Source organism: Plasmodium inui (genome assembly GCF_000524495.1).
Source record: "Plasmodium inui San Antonio 1 unplaced genomic scaffold supercont1.1, whole genome shotgun sequence".
Taxonomy (NCBI): domain Eukaryota; phylum Apicomplexa; class Aconoidasida; order Haemosporida; family Plasmodiidae; genus Plasmodium; species Plasmodium inui.
The window spans coordinates 1,505,441-1,528,773 of NW_008481835.1; the positions used below are offsets into that span (position 1 = coordinate 1,505,441).

At 38.6% G+C, this 23,333-nt stretch overlaps 2 protein-coding genes across 2 annotated transcripts; both read left to right on the top strand.

The window, feature by feature from the left end:
• Positions 1–586: 586 nt before the first annotated feature.
• C922_00347 (hypothetical protein) lies at positions 587–5,243 on the top strand (the record flags this gene model as incomplete). The annotated part of the gene is made up of 10 exons (XM_008815964.1): positions 587–888; positions 1,083–1,173; positions 1,288–1,317; positions 1,521–1,580; positions 1,739–1,960; positions 2,123–2,191; positions 2,293–2,481; positions 2,617–2,968; positions 3,088–4,382; positions 4,569–5,243. 10 exons carry the CDS (start codon positions 587–589, stop codon positions 5,241–5,243), a joined length of 3,285 nt encoding a protein of 1,094 aa, XP_008814186.1.
• A 10-nt stretch (positions 5,244–5,253) lies between these two features.
• Positions 5,254–23,333, top strand: C922_00348 (hypothetical protein; the record flags this gene model as incomplete). Its single annotated transcript, XM_008815965.1, has 6 exons — positions 5,254–6,628; positions 6,859–21,569; positions 21,773–22,543; positions 22,753–22,875; positions 23,009–23,108; positions 23,272–23,333. 6 exons carry the CDS (start codon positions 5,254–5,256, stop codon positions 23,331–23,333), a joined length of 17,142 nt encoding a protein of 5,713 aa, XP_008814187.1.

Below are 23,333 nucleotides of genomic sequence, written 5' to 3' on the forward strand. Positions count from 1 at the left end.
GTACCACGTGGTGAGGAATATTGCTTCGATGACAATGCCCAATTCGTGTGAGGAAAAATATCTGCCACACTTTACAAGTGTGCAAAGAAAAAAAAAATGTTAAGGAAAAAGGGAAATAAATGGTGCGGCTCAAATGGACAAAAATGAAAAAAAAAAAAAAAAAAAAAAAAGGGACCGGACCGCGAAAGAGAGAAATGTTAAAACATTTATTTAGGAAGTAAAAATGAATTTCATCAGTTGCGCAGTTACCGTATCTTAGGGGGGAAATAGCAGTGAAATGTTTCTATAAAGATAAAATTCGCATTTTTTCCCTTTTATATATCTTCAAAATTGTCATTTTCGTCCATTCTTTATTTCGTTACACATGTCTAACTGCATGAGAAGCATCAAAGAAAAGGGGACCTACTTATATACCTGGCCTCTACGCGCGCGAAATAATACACATGCACATGAGATAAAATGTTCCCACAGAATGCACCGCGATGTTGAAGCATAATGGCATAGCGCAAGACTGATTGAGAAAGCGAAGTGTGCCCTAATCCGACATTTGCTCACCTCTTTTTCTCCCTTTTTAAATGATTTGAAAATGGAAGAAGTCAACACCAGCGGGGTGAAAGATAACAAATTTGGGATCTGCACCAAAAAGGAAAGAAATGATAAATGTGACGAGGAAGAAGGGGGGGGTGCCCCTTTTTTGAGGCCCGCCTACTTTGTCCATAATAAAGAAAAGGCTTTAAAAGAATTTATCAGGAAAAAAAATGAGAACATGACAAAGAAGGTCATCTTAAAGGATAACATTTCTTGCAACTACTTTCAGATTACCCCAGACATCGTTACCTTCACTTCTTATGCCCCTTTCAAGAAATACGAAAGGGTGATAACGTTAAAGTAAGTTGATCTTTGGCCGTTGTAAAGAAAGGGCAACAAATTCTGCAGCGAGGGTGTCGAATAACATTTTGCATGTCTTCGCATAGTCGGAGAATGCGCATGAAGTGTGCGGGAAAACAGTTAGCAAAATGTGAGGCACTTTCTGATGATAATATTTTTGCAAAAAATTTTTTCTTAAAAATTCATTTCTGTAGAAATATCGATGCCAATGCGAGAAACCTCAAGTTCGAGTTAGGAGAAAATCATGTCTTCAAAGTGAAGTACATTTCGGATGTCAAAAAGAAGGTAAACCTTTTAAATAATTCCCTTGTGCAGCATGTGAATGTTTTTTTTTTCTTCTTTTTTTTTGTACAACTTGTTTCTATTCGCATTATCTCCACTATTACTTCATTTTATTAGGTTGCTCCCGGCATGCTATTTACCTTCAAGGTTGGGACTTTACACAGCGCAATGACTTTTTTATGTTTGCTAATTGAAGGGCAGTCTTCCGAATTACACCCTGTGAAGATGAGACTTTTACAAAAGCGAGGGAAGAAGCGAAACGCTAACGACCATATAAACCTACGGAGTGACAATTAAAAGGATTCGTTAAAAATCCGTTTCTATAATACAACCATTTCTTCTTACTTTAGGTGGAATTTTACCCGCAGTCGTGTGAAAACTACGAATATGATCTGGAGATTCAGACAGAGGTATACAACGTGTTTGCAGCAGAACTGGGCTGCGTCATGTTTGCCCATAAAGAAAAAGCACCTCCATAATTGGACCATCCCCCTTTTTTTTTTTCTTCACCCCGTAAAACTGCACAAGCGGACATTCCGATCAATAAAAACTCCGTTCTACATTACAGGATAAATCCTTTACATTACCTATACGATGCATGAACGATGAAATAATTTTGGATGTGCAAGATGAGATAAAGATGAATGAAACACCGATTTATATGAAAAGCGAAAGAAGCATAACGATAAAAAATATCGGGAAATATGAAAATAAATTTCAAATCAGCTTAGCACCTCCCTTTTATGTCAATTCTTCTATCCATGTGCTGAAGGAGGGGGAGATGATAGAAGTTAGAATTTTATCTTTAAAATGGCGGCAGGGGGACACAGACGCTCTTCGCTTAGCCGCAAAGTGGCATGCTCCCTTTTGTCCTTTCGAATGGGTCCCACCCCTTTCTGTGGGTACACATACATTCCAATACATGCGCGCATACTTTTTTGCAAAACTGCAGACAAAGATCACGTTCCTGCCTGTCCAAAAAAGAACTTACGAAGACTACATGATAATAAATTACGAAAATGTAATGCGCACATTAGAATAGACTCTATCTATTTTGCACCAAAAGGATAAGCCAAAATGTGCAATATTTAAAAAAAAAAAAAAAAACTTTTAATTTTTTAGGGAATGAGCACCCACACGAAAATACGAGGAGAAGGAATTGTGGCCGAAGTCCTAATAAAAGATAAAGATCTCACTGTTGACGACGTGTACATTAATAAACTCAAAGAAATAAATATCGTCATTAAAAATTTATCCTTCTTTTTGTTAACATATAATATAACAAAGTATCATGTGTACGAGTGTAAATATGTAAGTGCGAGCAGCCAAGCGAAGCATTCAGCACAGACGAATTAGTACATTTAAAAAAAGAAGGAAAACTGTTAAAATGATTTCCATTCCGCAAGAGCAGACGCAACTAGTCATTCCCATTTTTATGCATTTCAGGATGACCCTTCAACGGATATAAAAGATGTGACCTTCGACGAGGGGGACAAAATAATCCAAAAGACGTTCATTCGGGACAGCGAATTGTTGGACGAGAATATAGTAGAAAATGCCCTATACAAAAATGAGGAATCCTTCCTGGGAGGTGGCGGAAGCGGAGTCAGCAATAGCGAGAGCAGCAGTAGCGATAGCACCTGTGGCGACAGCACCAATGGCGATAGGAGCAGTGGAGATAACCTACTCGACGGGGAACCCCGAAAGGAACCACAATTACACGACGAAAAGAGTGACGCATCTCATTCGGAACCTTCCGATAAGTCACTTCTATCACATTATTATGAGCCAAAAAATCGTAAAAAAAAAAAAAAAAAATCATAGACATATCCCCTAAGTGCAAGAAACTCTACAGCGACACAAACACCCCCATCACCCTTGCACTGCTTCCCCAATTTGCCTCATTTTACAAAATAGTAATATTCCTATTTATAAGAGGATACAAGAAGGAAGAAAAAATAGTTGTGTACTTAAAAAGTATAGCACCCGAAATTGTCATAACAGAGAGGATCCACAAAATTGACAACATTCTCATTAACACATGCAGAAGGCTATCCTTCGAAATGGTAAACAACACTCAGTTTGATGTTCCCATGAAAATAGAAAAAGTAGAGGATAATTATAACGAATTTGAAGTTGCACGAAGAAAGTTTACTTTACGGAAAAATTCTACCCACTCCCTCGAAATGGTATATATGCCAAAAGTGAATGGAGCATCAGAGAAGACATTCATAATTCATCAGAAGTATACAAATGTAAAAAGAAAATTACAGGTAGTGAGTAAGTGCAATTTTCCGCAAATCCTATTAGACGTAGAAGAAATAAACTTTAATCAAGTGTCACACAGCTTTGAGTACAAAAAAATTATTACCATAGTTAACAAATCGGAGTTGACTCTTCATTACGGATTTAATATTCCTAACGAATTGAAAGATGAAGTAAAAATTGAAAAGAATTGTAACAAGTTGAACAAATTTGGGGAAGAACAAATCATCTTATCATTTTGCCCTAAACACATAAAGACATACATGACGAGTGTAGAACTTTATCTAGGTGAAATTAAAACTTATAAAAAGAATCTACCTTTTCGTGCCATCTGTTCCAAGCCGAAAGTATTATGCGAACCCGTTTTTCTAAACATAGAACCTATGATTATAGATAAAATGTACAGTGAACAAATTAACCTCATTAACAAGTCGGAAAACACGGATGTGAAATATGAATTATTTGTGGACGAAGAAATCTGCCACATATGCGACTTGCACATTTCTCAGAAGGATGGAGTGATCAGAAGAAACCATCACCAAAGTGTCAACATTAGCATAAAGAGCAAAATTATAGGGTACATCCTCATCGTGGTTAAGGTGAAAATATCCGGGTGTGATGATCTTCTATTTGCAAATATTAAAGCTTACTGCACTTGCCCCACCGTAAAAATTATTCCTAGTATAATTGACTTTGAAAAATGCAACTGTTTAGATGTAAAAGAAAAAGTCATTGAAATAAAAAATGAAAGTCCGATTAATACCTTTATCAACTTATCCAACGAGCTACCTGTTTTCAGCTTTTCGAAAAATAACTTCTATATAGAACCACACGAATCCGTTTTTGTTCCTGTCTGTGTTGAGTGCGTAGACACCACGGCGTACACAGACACGCTGCGGGTGAATGTCCATCGGAAGGAGGACATTTTGGTTCCCCTGAAGGCCCAGGTAGGGGTTTCTGCGCTCCGGAGGGGGGCGCAAGATGCGTGACCGCCAGTGGGTCATCACCAAATAGTGCAACCAACAAGCAGTTAAGCGGGGAAGCGGCCAACCGGCCATACGGCCAAACCGCTATACGACCATACCGCCATACGGCCAAATTCCCATATGGCCATACCGCTTCCCCCCTTGCAGGGAGTCGGATCGCCCATCCTGGTCAACCAAAGCGAACTAAACTTCCAAGTCATTCACACGAGCAAAAAATACGTCCACGAGCTGATCATCTCCAACAGAGGGACAAGCGAAAGGAGCTTGCACTTCCTCTTTGAATCCGAAAAGAAAAGAAAGAAAAAAAATGAAAGCCCTGAAATATTTGGCGTGACCCCAAGGAGCGTGTCTATCAAGGGGGGCAACGAAGCGGTGTGTATTGTAAGCGCGCTCAACTGCAAAGAGGAGAAGTGCGAGGATATTCTCTACGTGCATGAAGATACAATCGGTAAGAAGAAAGTGTGTGCTAGTTTTAAAAAAATAAAAATAGAAGCTTCATTCGTTCACCCGGAGATCGAAATATGCGGCATTTCCAATTTTGTTTATGACTTTAATGAGCGAAGGGGGCTGGAAAAAGACGATTGGGAAGACCAAGCCCCGGAGAAGTGTCAAAATTGTGCAGACGAAAGCGGAGAAAACAGACCAAAGCAGCGTGTTACCCATTCGAAAAATATGAAGAAACTAATGCAAGAAGTCGAAATGAAGAATTTGCGAAATGCAAATGTAAAGTTCAGCTTGTCCACTAAATTGCCGTTTTCTGTGGAGCAAGAAATAATAGAACTGAGACCAATGGAAAAAAAAAAAAAAAAGAATCTTTTTTGACGTGGATTTTATGAATAACAAAATTAGTAACACGTATCAAGATCATCTGATCGTCCACTTTGTGGAAAATGGAAGAAGACAAAAATATGAATTGTTTGGGAAGACGATATATCCCAATATTGTGATGAGTAAAAGTTCTATAGACTTTCAGTACATTTTAAAAAATTTATTTGCCCAAGAAACAGTGGAAATCAAAAATGTGTGCAATTTTAAAGTGTACTTCCAGTGGTTTTTTGAAGAAAATAATATGTATCCAAATTTTAATCAAGTTTTTAATATAATTCCCCATAGAGGTTTTTTACTGCCCTATGAGACAAAACAAATAACGCTTACTTATAACAGCATAAATGAAACGTATTACAATGTTAATGTATTATGTCAAATTAGGAATGGCCCCGTGTATCCTCTCAAATTGATAGGTGGATATTCTGACATTAAATATAGCATCAACAAGAGGGAGTTGAATTATGATATGCACTATAAATCCGTTGGGGAAGATTTGCTAACCATCCAAAACACAGGGAAAATTAGACTTTTCGTTGAAATTGTTTATAATATAAAATTTCCTTCTCTACTGTATACAAATGTGAATAATTTTTTTATCGAGCCGCACAACAGTAAGGATATCATTTTTTACTTCATACCTGGTATTCCTCAAAATGTGACGGAGACCATTTTGCTGAAAATTTGCAATTTTGAGGAAATTAAAGTGAGTTTACGTTCAAAGGACAACTCGAATGTGTTGATTCTAACCGTGCAAGATGTTGCAGATGGATGTGCTGATAGGAAAAATGGAGAACTAGCGGATCAAGTATACCCGCAAGAATGTGATCGAAACCGCGAAACGAAAGACGGGGCGAGAAAGAAGAGCGAATTTAACCCCATAGACAGCTTGATAAATAAAGCCTTTTTACCTGATGACGAGAATTCCCATTATGAAAATCAGCGAAAGGGGCTTATCCAAAAACTGAAAGCCAGCTACGCGGGGGTATTTCTGTCCCTCGGCAGGCATATCGAAGAAATATTGGCCCTTTATCACGACCGCCTGGGCGGAGCTAGCGCGCAAGGGGCGCACACGGAGAGGAATGACGAAGGAATGGGCATAATGGGTGAAGCAGATCAATTTAGCGAAGCGGGAAAATCGGGCGAATCTGTTGAAGTCCACAGGGCGAACCAAATGGACAGCTTATCCGGCGGTTCAACTAAAAAAATGGACTCCTCCGAACGCCCCAAGCGCAGGTACAACCTCATAGGCATCTTAAAAAGCTATTGCGCGAAAAACAGCGATCTTTGTGGTATCTTTTCCGATTTGCTGAAATCCTTCATTTTGAACCAAAAGGATGACAAGTACATTCTCGGGAGCTTTTCAATGTTGAAGAAGTTAGGTAAACATGTTTTCCAACTTTGATAATGCATGCGATAGGGGTGATTGTGCTCACGCTGCGATGCATTGCATTGTTCTAAACAGCGCTTCAAGTCTGTATCGTTTGTCCCTTGTGTAGCTTGTACGGTTTGTATAGCTTGCGCAACGTTGTTTAGCTTATGCTCCTTTTTTCTATGACCCTTTTTTCTATGCCCCTTTTTGCACGCCCCTTTTTTTCCATGCCCCCCGCAGCCAACTTCGAAAAGCTCTCCTGCCACGGCTACGCGAGCAACGAGTACCTCCTAAAATACCTGAAGCGAGTAATTTTAGAAAACAACACCGAGCTGCAACGGGTCTGCTTAAATATGGGCAATGTAACCATTAAAGAAAAGAAGGAGGGTATAATTACGCTAAAGAATTTAAGTAAAGACAAAGTAAAATTAAGTTACCATTTGGGGAATCCCGAAATGAAGGACATAATAACATTAGCATGCGAACATAAGGAAATAGATAAGGGGCATTCCATCAACTTGAAAATTATAATTGATAATAAGTGTGAAAAGGAAAAATTATTTTCAGAACAAATGTTCATATGCATGAATGATAAGAACTACTACACGGTGGATATAAAATTTAATTACATCATCCCGGATCTCCATCTATATTATAGACAAATTCATTTTGAAAAAGTGCAAGTGAAAAGGTGTTTATGTAAAACGAACCGATTGATAAATGCCAAAAATGTGAATGTAAAATTTAAAGTGAAAAATATTATTTTCCATAATAAAAAGTTAGAATATTATCACTTAAAAAAAAGGGCCCAAATTTTTATAATACCCAGTAAGGGGATCATTAAAAGTAATTCATTTTTGGACATTCGCATATTCTTTGAGCCTTCGGATGTTTATAAAAATGCCAAAATAAGTATCGAACTGTTTATTTATCATTCCACTTTTACGAAAAGCATGGACGCTTATCTGAACAGCGTTAGAGATCATGTGCAGGCTGAACCCAGTGACATTATTGTCAAACCTCTCCTCCTCAACAGTGGAAGTGTACACCACAAAATGAGAATTGCCAACTTAAACAACTATTCCAAGTATCTGTTTATTTACAACTTGGATAACTACTATAAGTACTTTCAAAGCTTCCTATATGATCTCTTAGCCATCCACTCACATATATACATTGAAAAGAACGACGAAGGTGATTTTTTCTATAGCAATTTGATGCACTACTTGGTGGGTGTGTACAGAAGGCAATTAGATCGAATAAGAAATTGCGACAAAGGGGGGAGAAGCGCTCCGAACTGTGACGTAAATAGTTATATCACACAAGGTTGGCATAGCATAGAGGACCACCAGGGAGTCACACACGAAGGGGAGGATTTCAAACCGCATGATGAGAGAAAAATAGTCGAAAGAGACCTCATACATGTGAAACACCCACCTGTAAAGGGCCAAAAAGGAAGTAAACCTGCCGAAGCGCAGTGCAAAGACAAGAAGGAAAAATATCAATCAAAAAAGAGAAATGAAATGGAAAGGGAAAAAGAGAATGACGAAACAGATGAATTAACAAACAAGAAGGAAAAACTGAATGATATACTAGCCGATTGTATACCTGCAAAAAAAGATGATCCAAACGGTGTAGTTGCAGCCCCGAGTGACCAACAAAGGAATATGAAAATTTTAGAAAATAAAATTGCCATCTTAGAGGAACTTATACAGAAAAACGAAACGAAGTACAATTACTTTGAAGAATATTTAAAAATAATAAAGATGAAAAAGAAAATAAAACAGAATTTCCTGCTCATTTGTCCAAAATATGTGAATCATAAGGGGATTGGGAGCTACCTGCTGAACAATACCGTTTTGAATTTTTCTCCCCCCAGAAAAACAGAAACGAGTAGCTACCCTGAGAGTGATAACTTCCTAACGATTGGAGAGATAATACGATGGTGTAACGAGATTAACGAGAAGAACAACTACCCGTCTAGCGTGAAAAGCAACTTCATTCATTACATCATCCACGAGAGGAACATAAACCGGAATAGGCATTCTATCAAAAAGGTAAGGAAGTCTAACAGAAGCATGCACGAAGGTTTGGCGAACTCGGCGGATGCAGCGAATGCGACCTGTTCGGGCCTTTCTGCAATTCCTGGGCGAACGCATCAGAACAACTTAGACTACTACGTGACTGAAGTGCTAAATGTGGGAGAGAAAAAAAGGGACCACGAGCAAGCCGAAGATTGCATAAACACGAATGATGGCATAAGCACGATTGACGGCGTAAACACGAATGACGGCATAAAAATAATTGAGAATAAAGACTCGCACCTAATTTTAAAGGGAGGTACGTATAACGAGCGAGTAGACATCACAAATAAAGATGCATATGCTGCAAAGGAAACCAAGGGGGATAACGAAAAAGACGGGAATTGCTCAAATTTGGGAAAAAATAAATTCAAAAAAACACCAAACTTAAGAAGCATAAAATCTAAGATAGACAATAAACATGCGATAAGTATGCATAGGAAAAAAAACAACTGCAGGAATGACGACGGAAAAAACAATGATGGTGGTAGCTTGTTGGACCAGAAGGCATTCTTTGACAAGTACAACTTGAGACATAATTTTGATTTCCTGAAGCACTTTTTTCACTTTGCCCTCCTCAACGATGAAGAGTTTATGAGTGACGTGAAATCATTATTAAAATTAACCATGACGGAACGGAAAAAAAACAAAGGAGAAAATTCTAACAAAAAGAATAGCACCTTGGCAAATCTGTTTCAGATAATCCTGAAGAAACTGCTACTATCCCCATTATACATGAATGGCGCGGTGTTTTTCTTTAAAAAAAATGAATACATAAATTCGGAGTGTTTTTTCACCACATTTTTGAGGCTCACCTCGGATGAGAATAATCATATAATTTATTTGAACCCAGTGGAAGGGTATGAGGAATTTTTTAACCCGTCTAGCGGCGCGGATAAGGGGAAAGACGCGGTTGAAAAACGAGGCAAAGATGGGAAAAGCGAGGAGGCAAAAAGAAACGACGCAAAGGACAGCCCAACAACGGACGCACAACGACTTAAATACTTTTATGAAAATATGACCAAAAAATATCAAGAGAAGATTGAGCGTAAATTAAAAGAGAAACAGGAAATCGAAAAAATAATGGAGTCCTTAAGAGGACACACCGATTGGGGCAAAGCTGAACTGGTTCCATACTCTGTGGATGGCAGTGAGAACAAGAAGGGGGACACTGACGAGGAACGGAAAAACGCCAACTTAGAAGGTAAAACAGAAGAAGTGGGGGAATATTCTTCATCCGTTGAGCAAAAAGACGGAGATGAATTGCTAAGATGCTCTAAAAAAGGTGATCCATGGGAAGACACAAAGGATAGCGACATGTCAAGAGAAAAGTGGTCAAGCACGAAAAAAGACGTACAGTGTTGCAACGCGAATGTGCACAGAGCTGTGGAGAGGCTGTATGAAAAAATCGTAATTTGCAAAGAGAAAAAAATCCTGAATAAGCAAATAATTGGCCAACTTAACACTCACTGTGTTGAAAGAAATGCACAAGTGGATGAGAAAATTATCAAGTATAATAAAAAGGTGAGCAAAATAAATAGCTACATGAAGAACGACTACGTGGAACATGTGTCATTTTACAAAGAATTAAAAATTGTATTGCGTAACTTATTGAGAGATCATTTAAGGAAGGGAACGGATGACAATTCTAACAAGTTGGAGGATCCAGATCTAGCGGACCCTCTGGCGGGTAACAAGGAAAAGGGAGAAGCAACTGATAATGACACAGCACAAATTGGCAAAGAAAAAACAAGTAACATGTACGTAAGGAGAATAAACATTCAACTTAGTGAAAACTTTGTGGAAAAAATATATCAAGAAGACGGAGAATTGAAAAGCATAAATAGTCGAGTCATCGATGGGGTAGAGATAACGGCAGAGAAGACCGAAAAGGAGGAGGAGCAGCAGGTTGGCAAAGTCGCAGAAAGTACCATCAAAGCAGTAGAGACAAACAAAATCAATAAAAAATTTGATTCGCAGAATGTTCAGAAGGGAAACGGCGGAGGCAAAAACAGAAATGCCATCAGCGAAAAAATACCAAACGGAGATGCAGCGGAACGTTGCACCCAAGTTGAGGAAAGTGTAAAAACAGTTGTTAACAAAAATGAAGAACTGATCAGGTACTTAAAACAAAAATTTGTTCAAGTCAACTTCTTTTACTTTTTTATAAACGAAGAATTATGCTTTAGAAAGAGGAATGTTCTGAACGAAATTTCCAAAATCGTCCAGGAAAAATATAGAGACGTAAAAACGTCCGCCTACTTCTTTGACATCCCAACCCCCAAGATGTACGACGCCTTTAATATGCAGAGCTTCCTTCAGACCAGAAAGAATTTGGAAAAATGCGAGTGCAACTTTTATGGTACCAATGAGAAGGAGAAAGCTGGAGTGGTGGCTCGGAAAGACGGGCACGAAGAAGACAAAGTGGTAAAAGAGGAAGAGTACGGGGGTGAACTACAAAAGGGAGAGGCACTGCATAATAGGGAAAAGCAAGATGCACGAGTAGAGAACGAGTTACAGACAGGCAAATCCAAAAGGAAGAAAAAGGAGAAGAAAGAAGACAAGACAAGAGAAAAAGACGCAAAGGAAGACAAGGAAGAAAACCAAAAGGACAAACTTGAGGGCGAAGGGGATGAGTACAAAAGTGAGAAGAAGGAGAAAAGGCGGAAGAAGAAGAAGAAGCGAAGTGGAAAGGAAGTCGAGGGAGAAAAGGAGAAGAAGATGGAGGAGGAGAAAAAGATGGAAATTGATACGAAGGAGAAGTGCGAGACACAACAAAAGGGGAAAGTACAGGAGGAGGACCTACTTGGGGATCCCCTAAAAAAGACGGAGAAGAACCATAAGGAAGGTGAAAAAGAAGGGGGAAAAAAGAAAGAAAAGGAACACCTCAAAAGAAAAGACGAAATGCAAGAGAAGAAAAGGAAGGGAAGGAAAAAAGAAAAGGAAAAAAAAAAGGATACCAAAGAGAAGATAGACAAGAGCGAGTACAAAACAGGGGATGAAGCGCCGGAAGATAGAAACGACCTCGACAATAAGGAAGAAAAGATCGAGAACAAAAGCGAAGAAGGAGAGGAAACACCCAACAGAAACGCAACCGACGATAGTGATGTGAAGAAGCTGTACCTTTACGGGGGAAAGGAACTTACGGAGGAGGCTTATTTTGAAGAATTGAAAAAAAAAAAGTATGAGATAAAGGATGAATATGACCACATTTTCTATAACTTTCGAAACGCACGTGCAGTAGGTGAAGCGGGAGAAAGGGGGAAAAAAAAAGACCATTACATAATCGAGTTTTTAGAAGTAGACAACTCCTACGATAAGAGGGACGAAATTCGACACAGAAATATAACCCACGTAATGTTGCAAAAAAACACATCCACCGAAATAAACGTAAAAATTAACACCTACAAAATAGTGAACATAAAAAAAAGAATATGCTTAATAGACCTTCTTGGGAACTACTTTTATTTAAATCTACTTGTGGTGATTGATAAGCCTAGGATTTACTCCAATCCGTATTTCATATTTAGCAACAACGTTGTTATGTGTGCCCCCAGAAGTAATTGCTTTGTTTTGTGCAAAAAGATGTACAATTTTGACCGGGTACTGATAGGAAGAAATGTCCACTCATTTAAGCATATCATCCGAACGGAGTTAAAAGACGAGTGTGAAGAGCACCTCCTAAATTTTTTAAAAATTTTTAGAGATATCAATTCTCCCAAATTTAAAGTAGCAAAAATGCGAAGAAAAAATATTACACCCATTTTGAGCAACTCCAGTAGCAACGAAAAGGACAAGTACAAATCGAAGAAGTCAGATGGGATGAAAAATAACGAAATTTCTAAACATTTGTATAAGCACGTGCAGGTTTTAAATTTATTTAACTCCTCTTACTTCGACTGCTTTGTCGAACTTTCTTTTGACAATGTGCCTTGCAGCAGTGATAAAGATTACCAGGCGAATGAAGTTAATCGTGCCGATAATTTGATAAGCAATAACGATTTTTATGTGTACCCGAAGAAGTTTTTCATTCTTTCTAAGAAATGGAAAAAAATTATCGTTTTGTTTTTACCTAAAAAGGTGGGTCCCTTTTTTGAAAAATTGCAGCTGTCTATATATTCTGTAACAAATGCGGCAGCAGATATAAATTACCAAAAGGAGATGATCAATGGGGACAAAAAGAAGGACAGCGCACCACTCTGTGATAGCCTGTTCTCGAACGACATAGACTTAGCCAACAAACAGGTTGACAATTACTTGTATGATATATTCTCTCTGTCCTTAAAGGGGGAAGGAATAAAGTGCTGCCTGAAAATGAACGAAAGTTTCTTAAACTTTCCCAAAATTCTTCTGAACTCAGTTCAGCAAAAAAGTGTAGAAATGAAGAACTGTACTTACTGCGACCTTGCCTGGTTTGTAGACCCTGCCGAGTTGAGGAGCGACTCCCCATTATCCATAAATCCTACAAAAGGAAATTTACTAAAAAATGAAAAAAAAACGTTAACAGTTACCATCAAAACGGATAGTGTCAATACGATAAAGAAAGAAATAAAAATCTACTATGTGGAGAAGAATTTCAGCAAAAGTGACAAAATGAGGAACAACGTTTATTTCACATCCCTCGCGGTGGAAGCAGAAGTTTGCAAGTCCTTCATTCAAGTAAGTACCGAAATTGTGAAGGAAGATGCGGAGGAGAAATTCGACCCACTAACTGAGGGTGCCGACGTTGGGAGGATCATATCCAAGCATAACCGTCCTGCCATGGAAGTGGTCTCGCCAAAGAGCAAGCAACTGTTGCCTTCCCACCTAGGGAACGTTTTAGAAGAAGACATTAACTTCAAATATGTGGAGGTAAATCAAACCAAAGCATGCTTGTTCAAAGTAAAAAATACAGGAAAGTTCAAAATAGTCTACGTAGCAGAATTAAATGACGACTCCTTTTTAAATTATGTAAGTATGGAATGTCTAACTGATAGTGTAAATTCGAACGAAATGAAAATAATAAAACTGAAGGTAAGATCAGGTAGGAAGGCCAAATTTCAAAATGTGCCTCTCATGATACACTTTTACGACATGGACAACAATCACATTCAAACGTACAAATATGCCATTTCTGTGTTTTTCGATTATAACTATGTTAGAGTTATCCCCTCTATTCTTAATTATGACTCTGTGGAGGTTAAGAAGGAAGAAACCCGATTCTTTAAAATCATCAATGATGGACATTTTGATTTTAAATACGAGATAAAATTGTTAAAGAGTAAGATAAAGAACGCAGAAAAGGATGGGGTGTTACGATACAACAACGTTGGATGTGTGCCATATAATGCAAATGCCGATTTGAAAAGCCCCTTTTCCATTTCACCAATTAGCGGTTTGGTGAAGTCCAAAGGGGAGGAAACCGTCATGGTTCTGTTTAATTCGAACGAAGAGAGGCAGTACAGATTTGTCTACATTGTCGAGGTGGAGAACCTCATGTGGGACACGCTTCATACTGATAGTAAGAAAAAGGAGCACAGGGAAAACAGACAACACACTGACAATCACAGAGAAGTGATTAAAATTTTTGCCTCGTCTGTGAAGCCCACCATTTCCTGCGATGTGAAAAACATATTCGAAGAAGTTTTGATATTAGAAAAAACAGAAGGCTATGCCAACTTTTTAGATCATTTCTTAGGCAAGAACAGCTACTATAATTCAGATGATAATACGCTATACTTAAGATGGTGCCACGTGAATGAGTGCATTAATGAGCGAATAAAGATCTGCAACACGTCCGATGTAAATGCGAAGGTTCATGTAGAAATTAAGGAACTGGAATTTGCCAACTATAGGAATAGAAGCGGAAAGGGAAAAGAAAAGGAACGAGAAAAGCGGGGGGACAAGGGAAAAGAGAACGAAAACGAACCAAAAAGATCCAGTGTGACTCCCCAACAATCATCCCCCATCCGTTTTAACATGCGAGTTCAAAATGACAATGAAATAAAGTCAAAGTGGTGTTTGACCGAATTGAATGAACAAGGGCCTGGTGTCACCTACGGTGGTGCGTCCTCCTCTCTCAGCACCACCACAGGGGTTTCGCGTTACCAGCACAAATATTTAGACATATGTTTTTATTCAAACCAAATAGGAAGTAAAAAATTTCTCTTAAATATCCACCTGACAAATCAGCAAAACTTGTTATGTTTTTCGTTTTACATAAGTGTAGAATTTTTTTTGCCCTCCATTAATCTGATCATTCCACAAAGCTTGCTGAAGCAGCGCCAAGAAGATAAGATCTACGATTTGGGGGATATCCACCTGAACAGTGTTATTTCGTTTAAAGTGAGATTAAAAAATTGCTTCAAGTATCCTATCTTTGTAGAGGTCTTCTTTGAAAGGGTTAATTTGATGCTAGATGGCTGGCGGGGTATGGAGGAACGGAAGGGACAACTAAAAGGCAGCGCCGAATTGGAAAGTTTATCCAATATAGAGGAAGCCTTTAATGAAAATGGGCATGCTACAAGTATCAACCTGGTGAATGACCCAAAAGAAGAGCAACACAAAAAGGGGAACGCAAAAAATAGCAACGTTTCAGAGTCCACATATGACAGAAGCACTCCCTGTGACGCCGAAAACTATCAGACATGTGTGCAGGAAAAGAAAGATATTTATAATGCCAGAAATAGCAGCTCCTTTTTTACCACCGTTGGTGACCATGTAGAACTGCGCAGAAGAAACAACACCACCTACTTTCACTACAAAAATGTTAAAGATTTGCTGTACAAGAGAACGGACAAACAAATGCACATGTTCAGTTTGGGATGCCTCTACTACATAGGCCACAGCAACTACATGATAAGGGAAAACGAAGTGGAAAGCATTAAAATAAAAGTAGATAAAAATAAGTTGGAAGAAATGATAAAGAGAAGGAACACACAAAGGGGGAGCGTAAAAGGGATAGAAGGCGAAGAGTCTAAGGGGATGGATGACATTCCAAAGGAGATCCATGCCATTGAGCAGACAACTACCCCGAACGATGAGCTTAACAAAAAGGGATTAGAAGTAGACAATGAAAATGGGAAAAAAAGTGTTAAGGAAAAGATGAATAGGCAAGATCTCGATAAAAAAAAGGATGCAAATAATGTGCGAGGAAACTTAACCAAATTTTCAACGACTGCTCTGAGCGCTCGCCAAGAAAAACAACTTTTAGGAAGCATACAAATTAGCGTGCTCAATAATAACTACGAATTTTACAATTTAAAGTTCCTCGGAAATATACTAGAAACGAAGAACTACTGGAATTTAGAACTCTTAAAGAGTAGCATAAGAAAAGTGTATAGCGGTAAAAATGTGGACATTTTTAAAAATCACATCAATTTTGATCTTTTACCTGTGGGGTATAACCACTCATTTAGGGTTCCCTATGTGAACGACAATAACCACGATTTATTCTTCCATGTAGAGGTGGAAAAAAAGATAAAATGTGTCCTTGACATCAGGCCTTTAAGTGGCTCCATACCAGCGAATAGCTCCTTTCCGTTCTGTGGTCAAATTGACATAAGAGAAGCCATCAATTTGGTGAACAAGCAAATCTCGTTTAAGTTTTCTGCAAACCCTTTTAACAAGAAAAATCACAAAGTGAAAGATGAAGATGGAGTGTATAATGATTCCTTATACGTAAGTTTAACCTCGGAAGAAGTAAAATTTTACTGTAGTAAAAAAAAAATTATTTTCAAAAATGTTCCCTTCTTTAATTATTCCAAGAGCGAATTGGTGCTGGAAAATATGTCCAATGTAAAAGTATATGTCGAATTGAACATCGTGCCATTAAACGGGTTGGATGACATAACGTCTGTTTATTCTTTCCGCCCGTTTAGCGAGAAAAGGGTTACCTCGTTAATGAATAGGGTGGATAAAAATCTCCTAATGAAGGGAGTTACTGGAGAGAAGACAAAACAATTGGGGGACTGGCCAGCCAATCGTAACGAAGGGGGACACATTAAAAACGCGTTGGAAGTTAACGAATTGGTAGGAGAAACAGACAAAAGTGAAGATAACCACGTAATTGTTAACCCTAATGAGGTACATGCAGCGGATAAGACGGGCGAAAATAAACCCATCGACGAGTTTTACTTAACCAAGTACGACTTGACCTTGTCCGATTTTGGAGATAATCCACGCAACGGGGAAGGAAGCGGATTTAACGAAACGCACACCGAGGAGAACGACGTGATTGGAGAATGCAGCGAAATAATTGGAAGTGGAGATGTAACGACCAAACCACAGCAGCCATGCAGGGTTATAAAAAAATACATAACCATCAAGGGAAAGCACAAGAAGCGCCTGGAACTGTTTTGCTTTCACCACATGTACATGAAAGCTTTCGACGCCGTGCTTCACATAAGGATAAAGTTCCACAACCAAATTAGCATACCGATCAAGATGACATTCGAAAATTACGATCACAGCAACATAGTTGTGTTGGCAGATTCTAATCACAACCGTGTTGTGCAGAACGTGGACCAGAAGAAAACAGTCCAAAAGAGTCACAAAATTCTTCTACTCAGCAGGGGAGTCTTAAAAAAAATAAATTATAAAATATACATGTTGAACATTTCGAACGAGAGCTTACAGTACTTTTTCGAGAAAATGAGCGAAGTAGGAGGAAACGCAGGTAGAAGAAGCCCCATTCTGATGAGTAGCGGAAAACAGAACGAGGAAAATAAGAAGAGCGAGAATGAGAAGGAGAAGAAGAACAACTACAACAACAACGACAACAATTCTGAGTGTATTAACTATAAAGGGTGTGTAAAAGAAAATAACTTTTCCCTAATCCGATTCCTGTTTAACATTTTCAATTCCATGGACTACAGTGGACGCTACAACCTTTATGTAAATGATAAAAAAGAGCAATCCATCGACTTTCAGCTCAAGGTAATTGAACCCATAATCTTTTTTAATACATCCTCTATACATATCAACAATTTAATATTAGGAAGAAGCTACTGCTTTGTTTTTTACCTTATCAATTTTGACCTAATGGACATCAACTTTGAGTTTGACCAAAATTCGTACAACTCGTTTAACAGCAAAAAGGAGACCATCAAGATTGTTCCTTTTAGCGGCGTTGTGAAATCATGCTATAGGAAGAATAAGCACATGTACAAGGAGATAAGAAAACTAAATGAGGATAATTCTGTAGCTGTAGACGATTCCGATAGAAAGGGAACTATCGCGGATGGGAACTCATCCCCTCGTGCGACTTCCACGTCGAGCAATTCGCACGAAAGTGATTCTAATGGAAGCGGTATTCCGAGTGATATTCATAACAAGGGTGCGTTAATTGCAAAGAGGGAAGTGGTAAAAAAAAGGATAAAGGTCAATTACGTAAACCATTATGAGAATATTAGGCTGAACAGCGGTAGTGACAACTTGTCGTGCTCGTTCACGAATTCGTCGGACGTGTCGGAATCCTCATCAAATCTCATTTCTGGGAAAAATAAAGTAGAACAGAGGGCGAAAAATGAACGAACCATGCTATATGGAAGGTACAAGAAGGAATACATCCTCCCAGCACATTTTCCACAATGGGAATACATAAATACATCGTCTGATTCTGGCAGTGAGTCAGATAGCGAATGGAATAGCAAAGAGTGCGTGAGCTTACCAGAGGGAAACAGAGGAAAGGATGACATCCCTCACAGCAGTAAGTTTTTCCTGCTGAATTATTACCTGAGAAATATATGGAAAAACGATAGCAACAGATTTGTAAGAGACATTAAACATATGCGGGGAAAAGGAAGGTGTAAAAAAATCAAGCTGTTCTTCAAACCACACCTCGAACAGTTCTACAATTTTAACTTGCTATGTAAAATAGCGTCAAAGGAAGAACCCCTACAGATTAATTTCAAAACTCAGGTCAGTAAAATTAATATAAATTGCTACATTGAAAATTTCAATAAGGAGAAAGTGCAACTAAATTTGGAGGACTGCACATGGAGTGCAAAGAAAAAGAAATATAAAAATCACATGATCCATATTTACGATCATATAGATTTTAAAGAAACCTTAATAGGACGAAAAAAAGACTCCAAATTTGTTATTGAAAATTTGGGTAATTTCGATTTGGTTTATAAATACCACTTACAAAAAAAGGATGAAGAAATTCGTATAAAGTGCACTGGGGATTGTATTCCCCAGAACTCCACGTATTCCATTTCTGTTGAATATAACCCTTTGAAGAACCAAACATATGTAAACTATTTGACCATTAATATTATGGACTATTATCTCCTTACTTTAAAAATCACTGCAGTTGCGATTAGCTTTTTAATTAATTTTTCCTTTTATAATTATGACTTTGGCAACGTTATTTTGTTCCCCGTTTTGGATGACAACACTAAGGTGAAGGGGATAACGAACATAGATCAGCGCTGCGAAGAGAGTTTTTCCTCCAGTGATAGCTCACTATCTTCTTTGATTTATACCTTCAAAAATAATGAAAGGGATAAGAGGGTGAAGGAGCGCGAGGAGGAGAAAGCCAAGGCGCTCTCTGGTCAAGACGCGCAGGGTGAGACTGGGAAGCATAAAAAGGGCAAGAAGAAAAGGCACAAAAGGGAGAAGCAGGACAAGAAGGAGGGTATAGCGAAGAAAACGAGGAAGGATAATACGCAGAATGAAATGGACGAAGAGGGGGACCAGGCCAAAACGGAAGGTGCCGCTGAACAGGCCGAGAAGGAAAAAGGGGATGACAAATCAAAAGAAGGCCACAAACAGAAGCGAAACAATGAGAAACACACACCGGATAAGGAGAAAAACACACCGGATAAGGAGAAAGACACACCCGATAAGCAGAAAAACACACCCGATAAGCAGAAAAACACACCCGATAAGGAGAAAAACAAAGGCGAGAAAAAAAAACAGGAAAAAGACCAAAGCAAAACAAACACTGCCAATTTGAGCCAAAGTATAAAAAGCGGAAGGGGCAAAGTCACCAATGATGTAGGATCCAAAGGTAAAGAGGCGAAGATGCAAAAATATCATGAAGACTACGAAATGGACGTCCTATCAGAAAAGGAAAACAACAATGCGGTAGAAACAAAACTTGTCATTAGCAACAATAATGATGAGGATTGCTACATAGAATATGAACTGAATGAGGAATGCCTTTCTATAACAAACCTTCGAAAAAAGATACATCTTAAAAGAAAAAGCAAGATCTGTATTTTTATCCAATTTAAACCAAATGAAGAAAAGAATTATAACTACAAAATACCTTTTATGATAAACGGAGATGTGAACAAAATGATTTACATCCATCTAACAGGATCAGCCACGCATTTCAAATTGCCCTTTTCTAGTAATAATTCGAACGAAATTAATTTTGAGGATGTACATGTAGATAAAGAAAGCATTTCAAAATTTACACTTCACAATAAGAATTCAGAAGATATATCTTTTAACGTATTAAATTATGGCTACTTAGAGAAGCACTACCTCTCGTTTGTCAAGTTTGATAATTCTGTTTTGCACATTTTAAAGAAGAAGGAAAAAAAGACATTCGAGGTGAAGTTCCTCCCCGAAAAGTATCTTAACCTGCAGATCCCCCTATACCTGAGTGTATGCTACCGGGGGAAAAGAATAGCCTATTACTTAACGAGCATTAAATTGAGAAGCATATGCTACAAAATTGTTCTGAAGGAGAATTTGCTCACTTTCAACAAGGAGGGGCAACAAGAAGGGGACGCGCTGTGCACCGCAGACGCAACTCGAGTTAGCCAAGCGGGAGAAGTTAGCCAAGCGGAAGAAGTTAGCCAAGTTGACGAAGTTAAGGAAAAGCTGTTCAAGGGCGCGTACCGCAACGACTCCATAAAGGGCAAGAAAATCGAGCTGCACAACCGGGGCGACATGAACGCCCAGTTTCAAGTTGTGTACCCACAAAGATACGAAAAATTCTTGCAGTTATATCCAAAAAAGGGGATTATCTTTTCCTTCAACATAACAAGCATTTACATCTTTGTGGACACCGATTTCGTAACGAAGGATTTGTTCCTGAACGATGTGTTCGTGGATTTGCTCCCCAAATTTAATAAAATCAATAGCAAAATTTTCTTAAACATATTTATTAATACGGGTAATGATATGAACAAGTGTAGGAATGGGGATGTCAATAATTCGAAGTTGATCACTGCAGGGCGAAATGTACAGAATGGGGAGACCGCCAATGATGGGAACACCGCCACTGTTGATGAGGCCCAAAATGAAGGGGGAAAAAAGCGAGGCGCAGACCACCCCGAAAAAAGCCAAAACACCCATTGTGACGACAAAAACGTTAATGCAATTTGCTTAAAAAATGAAACCATTGTCACATTCCTGACGGACATAAGAAAACAGATAAGCAAGACCATCGAAATATGCAACGAAACGGAATCTAACTTTAAAATGAAATATAAGTTCCTGTCCAATGAGAACAATTTTTTCTCGCTGGCAAAACACGAAGACGTTGTGAAACCGAACGAAAGCGGAACATTTCAAATTGTTTACAATCCTCTTTTTGTGCAGAAAAGGAAGAAAAACAGTAATAACTATCACAACACTTTGTGCTTAAAATATTTGAAATATTTTCCCCAAATTCATCATGTATCCAAACTGGTAATTTATTACCCCAAGGAGGTGGTGAAGAATTATACCTTATTAGGCTATGCAAATAGTACCACTTACGAAAAGAAGAAAAGTTTCAATTTCAAATCGAAGGTTTTGAACAGTGCTTCCATCAGAATAAAGAATTGGATAAATGAAAACCAGACGCTCTTCGTTTCGTCTCTTGTTTGTGACAAAGACTTGAACATTTCGCATAGCGACTGCTTCTTTTTTTACGTGAGTGCAGCTGTAGGCAGTTAGGCGTCCAATTAAAGGGGAAGCAAATTAAGAAAAAAAAAAAAAGAAGAAGGCATGGTTAAACCAAGTATAATTACACGAAATGCATAACATGTAGCAGCATCCATTAGGCAGTGCACCCTCCCCCCCCGCCTCATCGCGCAACCGTGGAGCGAAAAAAAATGCCAACACCCATTATACTTCCCTACCCACAGATACAAAACAAGTTGGAGCTAACCAATAAGGAGGAGAAAAACGTGCCATTTAAAGTCATATCATTGAAGGAAGGAACGTACCATGTGATGCTGACCTTTTCGAATGAAAAATATGAAGACGCGTATAAGATCCTCCTCCAGTTTGAAATAACCAAAAGCGAATTCCTGTCCATAAAAAATGTAAAGGGAAATAAAAAAGAAATATTAAAAGAGCAAGTGAGCATTTATAACCCCCTGGATGAGGATATAAAAATGGATGCACTCCTTGACTACACTTACGCATTTTTGGACAAATCTATAATTCTCCAGAGGAAAAGAAATAATAATGTTAACATATACTTCTGCATCGTCAGAAACGAGATTGACAGAGACGTCACCATTTCGTTTGCTAATAAAACAACAGGAACGTACAAATTTAAATTTATTCTCAACGTAAGTATGAACGATTTCGAAGATAACTTTTACTTCAACACTGATTTGGGGTCTATTCAAATAAATGAAATATCTTTTACAAATGTGTGCAACCAGAAAATTAATTACGATGTGGTCATAGAAGATTATGACGAGGAGAACAAAAACTCGAAGCAGATATTCCAGTGCGTCGACAAATCCGTGAGTGCTAAATCGGTGGATACAAATTTTTTCTTAAAGAACGAGACCCTCAATAACTTGACGGAGAAGATTACCCTTACCGTCAAATATAATCCCCCCGACGTGAAGACGAATAAAGCCGTCTTGAAGCTCCTCTCAAAGGAGGGCATCATTTACAAGGTTGTTAAAAAAGAAAGCGCGGAAATGAAAAAAGAATGAAAATGTGTCACACTGTTTCATTGTGGAACAGTGGAATGATCGAATGACGAAGAAGAAAGCGTCGCGCGCGTGTATATACGTGCATCAGGGCACCTATGCACGGGAACATATATACTCCCAATGCGCTGCTGCACCCTTAAACACATTGGTAACGCTAAATTCCTTTGTAGGGGCTCCTAATCGGGAAAAGTGTAGCACCGAAACCGAAGGGACCGATATTCTGCTCGTCGCAAAAAACCACACTCATTTCATTTACGAATCCGTTCTTTCACGTGAAGCAGTTTTTTTTAAAAGTAATAAAGCCCTCGTGAGAGTTAACAAGTTCGACTTCGTTGGAGCGCGCATACACGTGGGTGTATATGTCAATATGCCCCTGTTTGTGCCTATCTGCCCTGATTTCTGGCTCGCCCCTTTTTTTTCCTCAAGACGGACGAATTCTTTTCTGTCCCATTTGAAGTCATGAAAGTGGAAGGACGCCAAACACTTCATATACCAGTCAAATGCAAAGCCACAAGTGCCATCTCTGGTAAGAGCAAACGTGAATGTTCAAACGAATGGCGTGCTGCGAGGGCGCACATATGTGTATATACAAAAATGTATCGAGGTTTTACTGCTTCTGTTCGTTTTTACTCAGTTTTCCGAAAATGACATTTCTTTTTGCACATTTCCGTGTATGCTCCCTTTTTAAGGCAAGCTCATAATCAAGTCGGAGGATGACATCAGTTGGATGTATTATTTGACAGGACAGTAA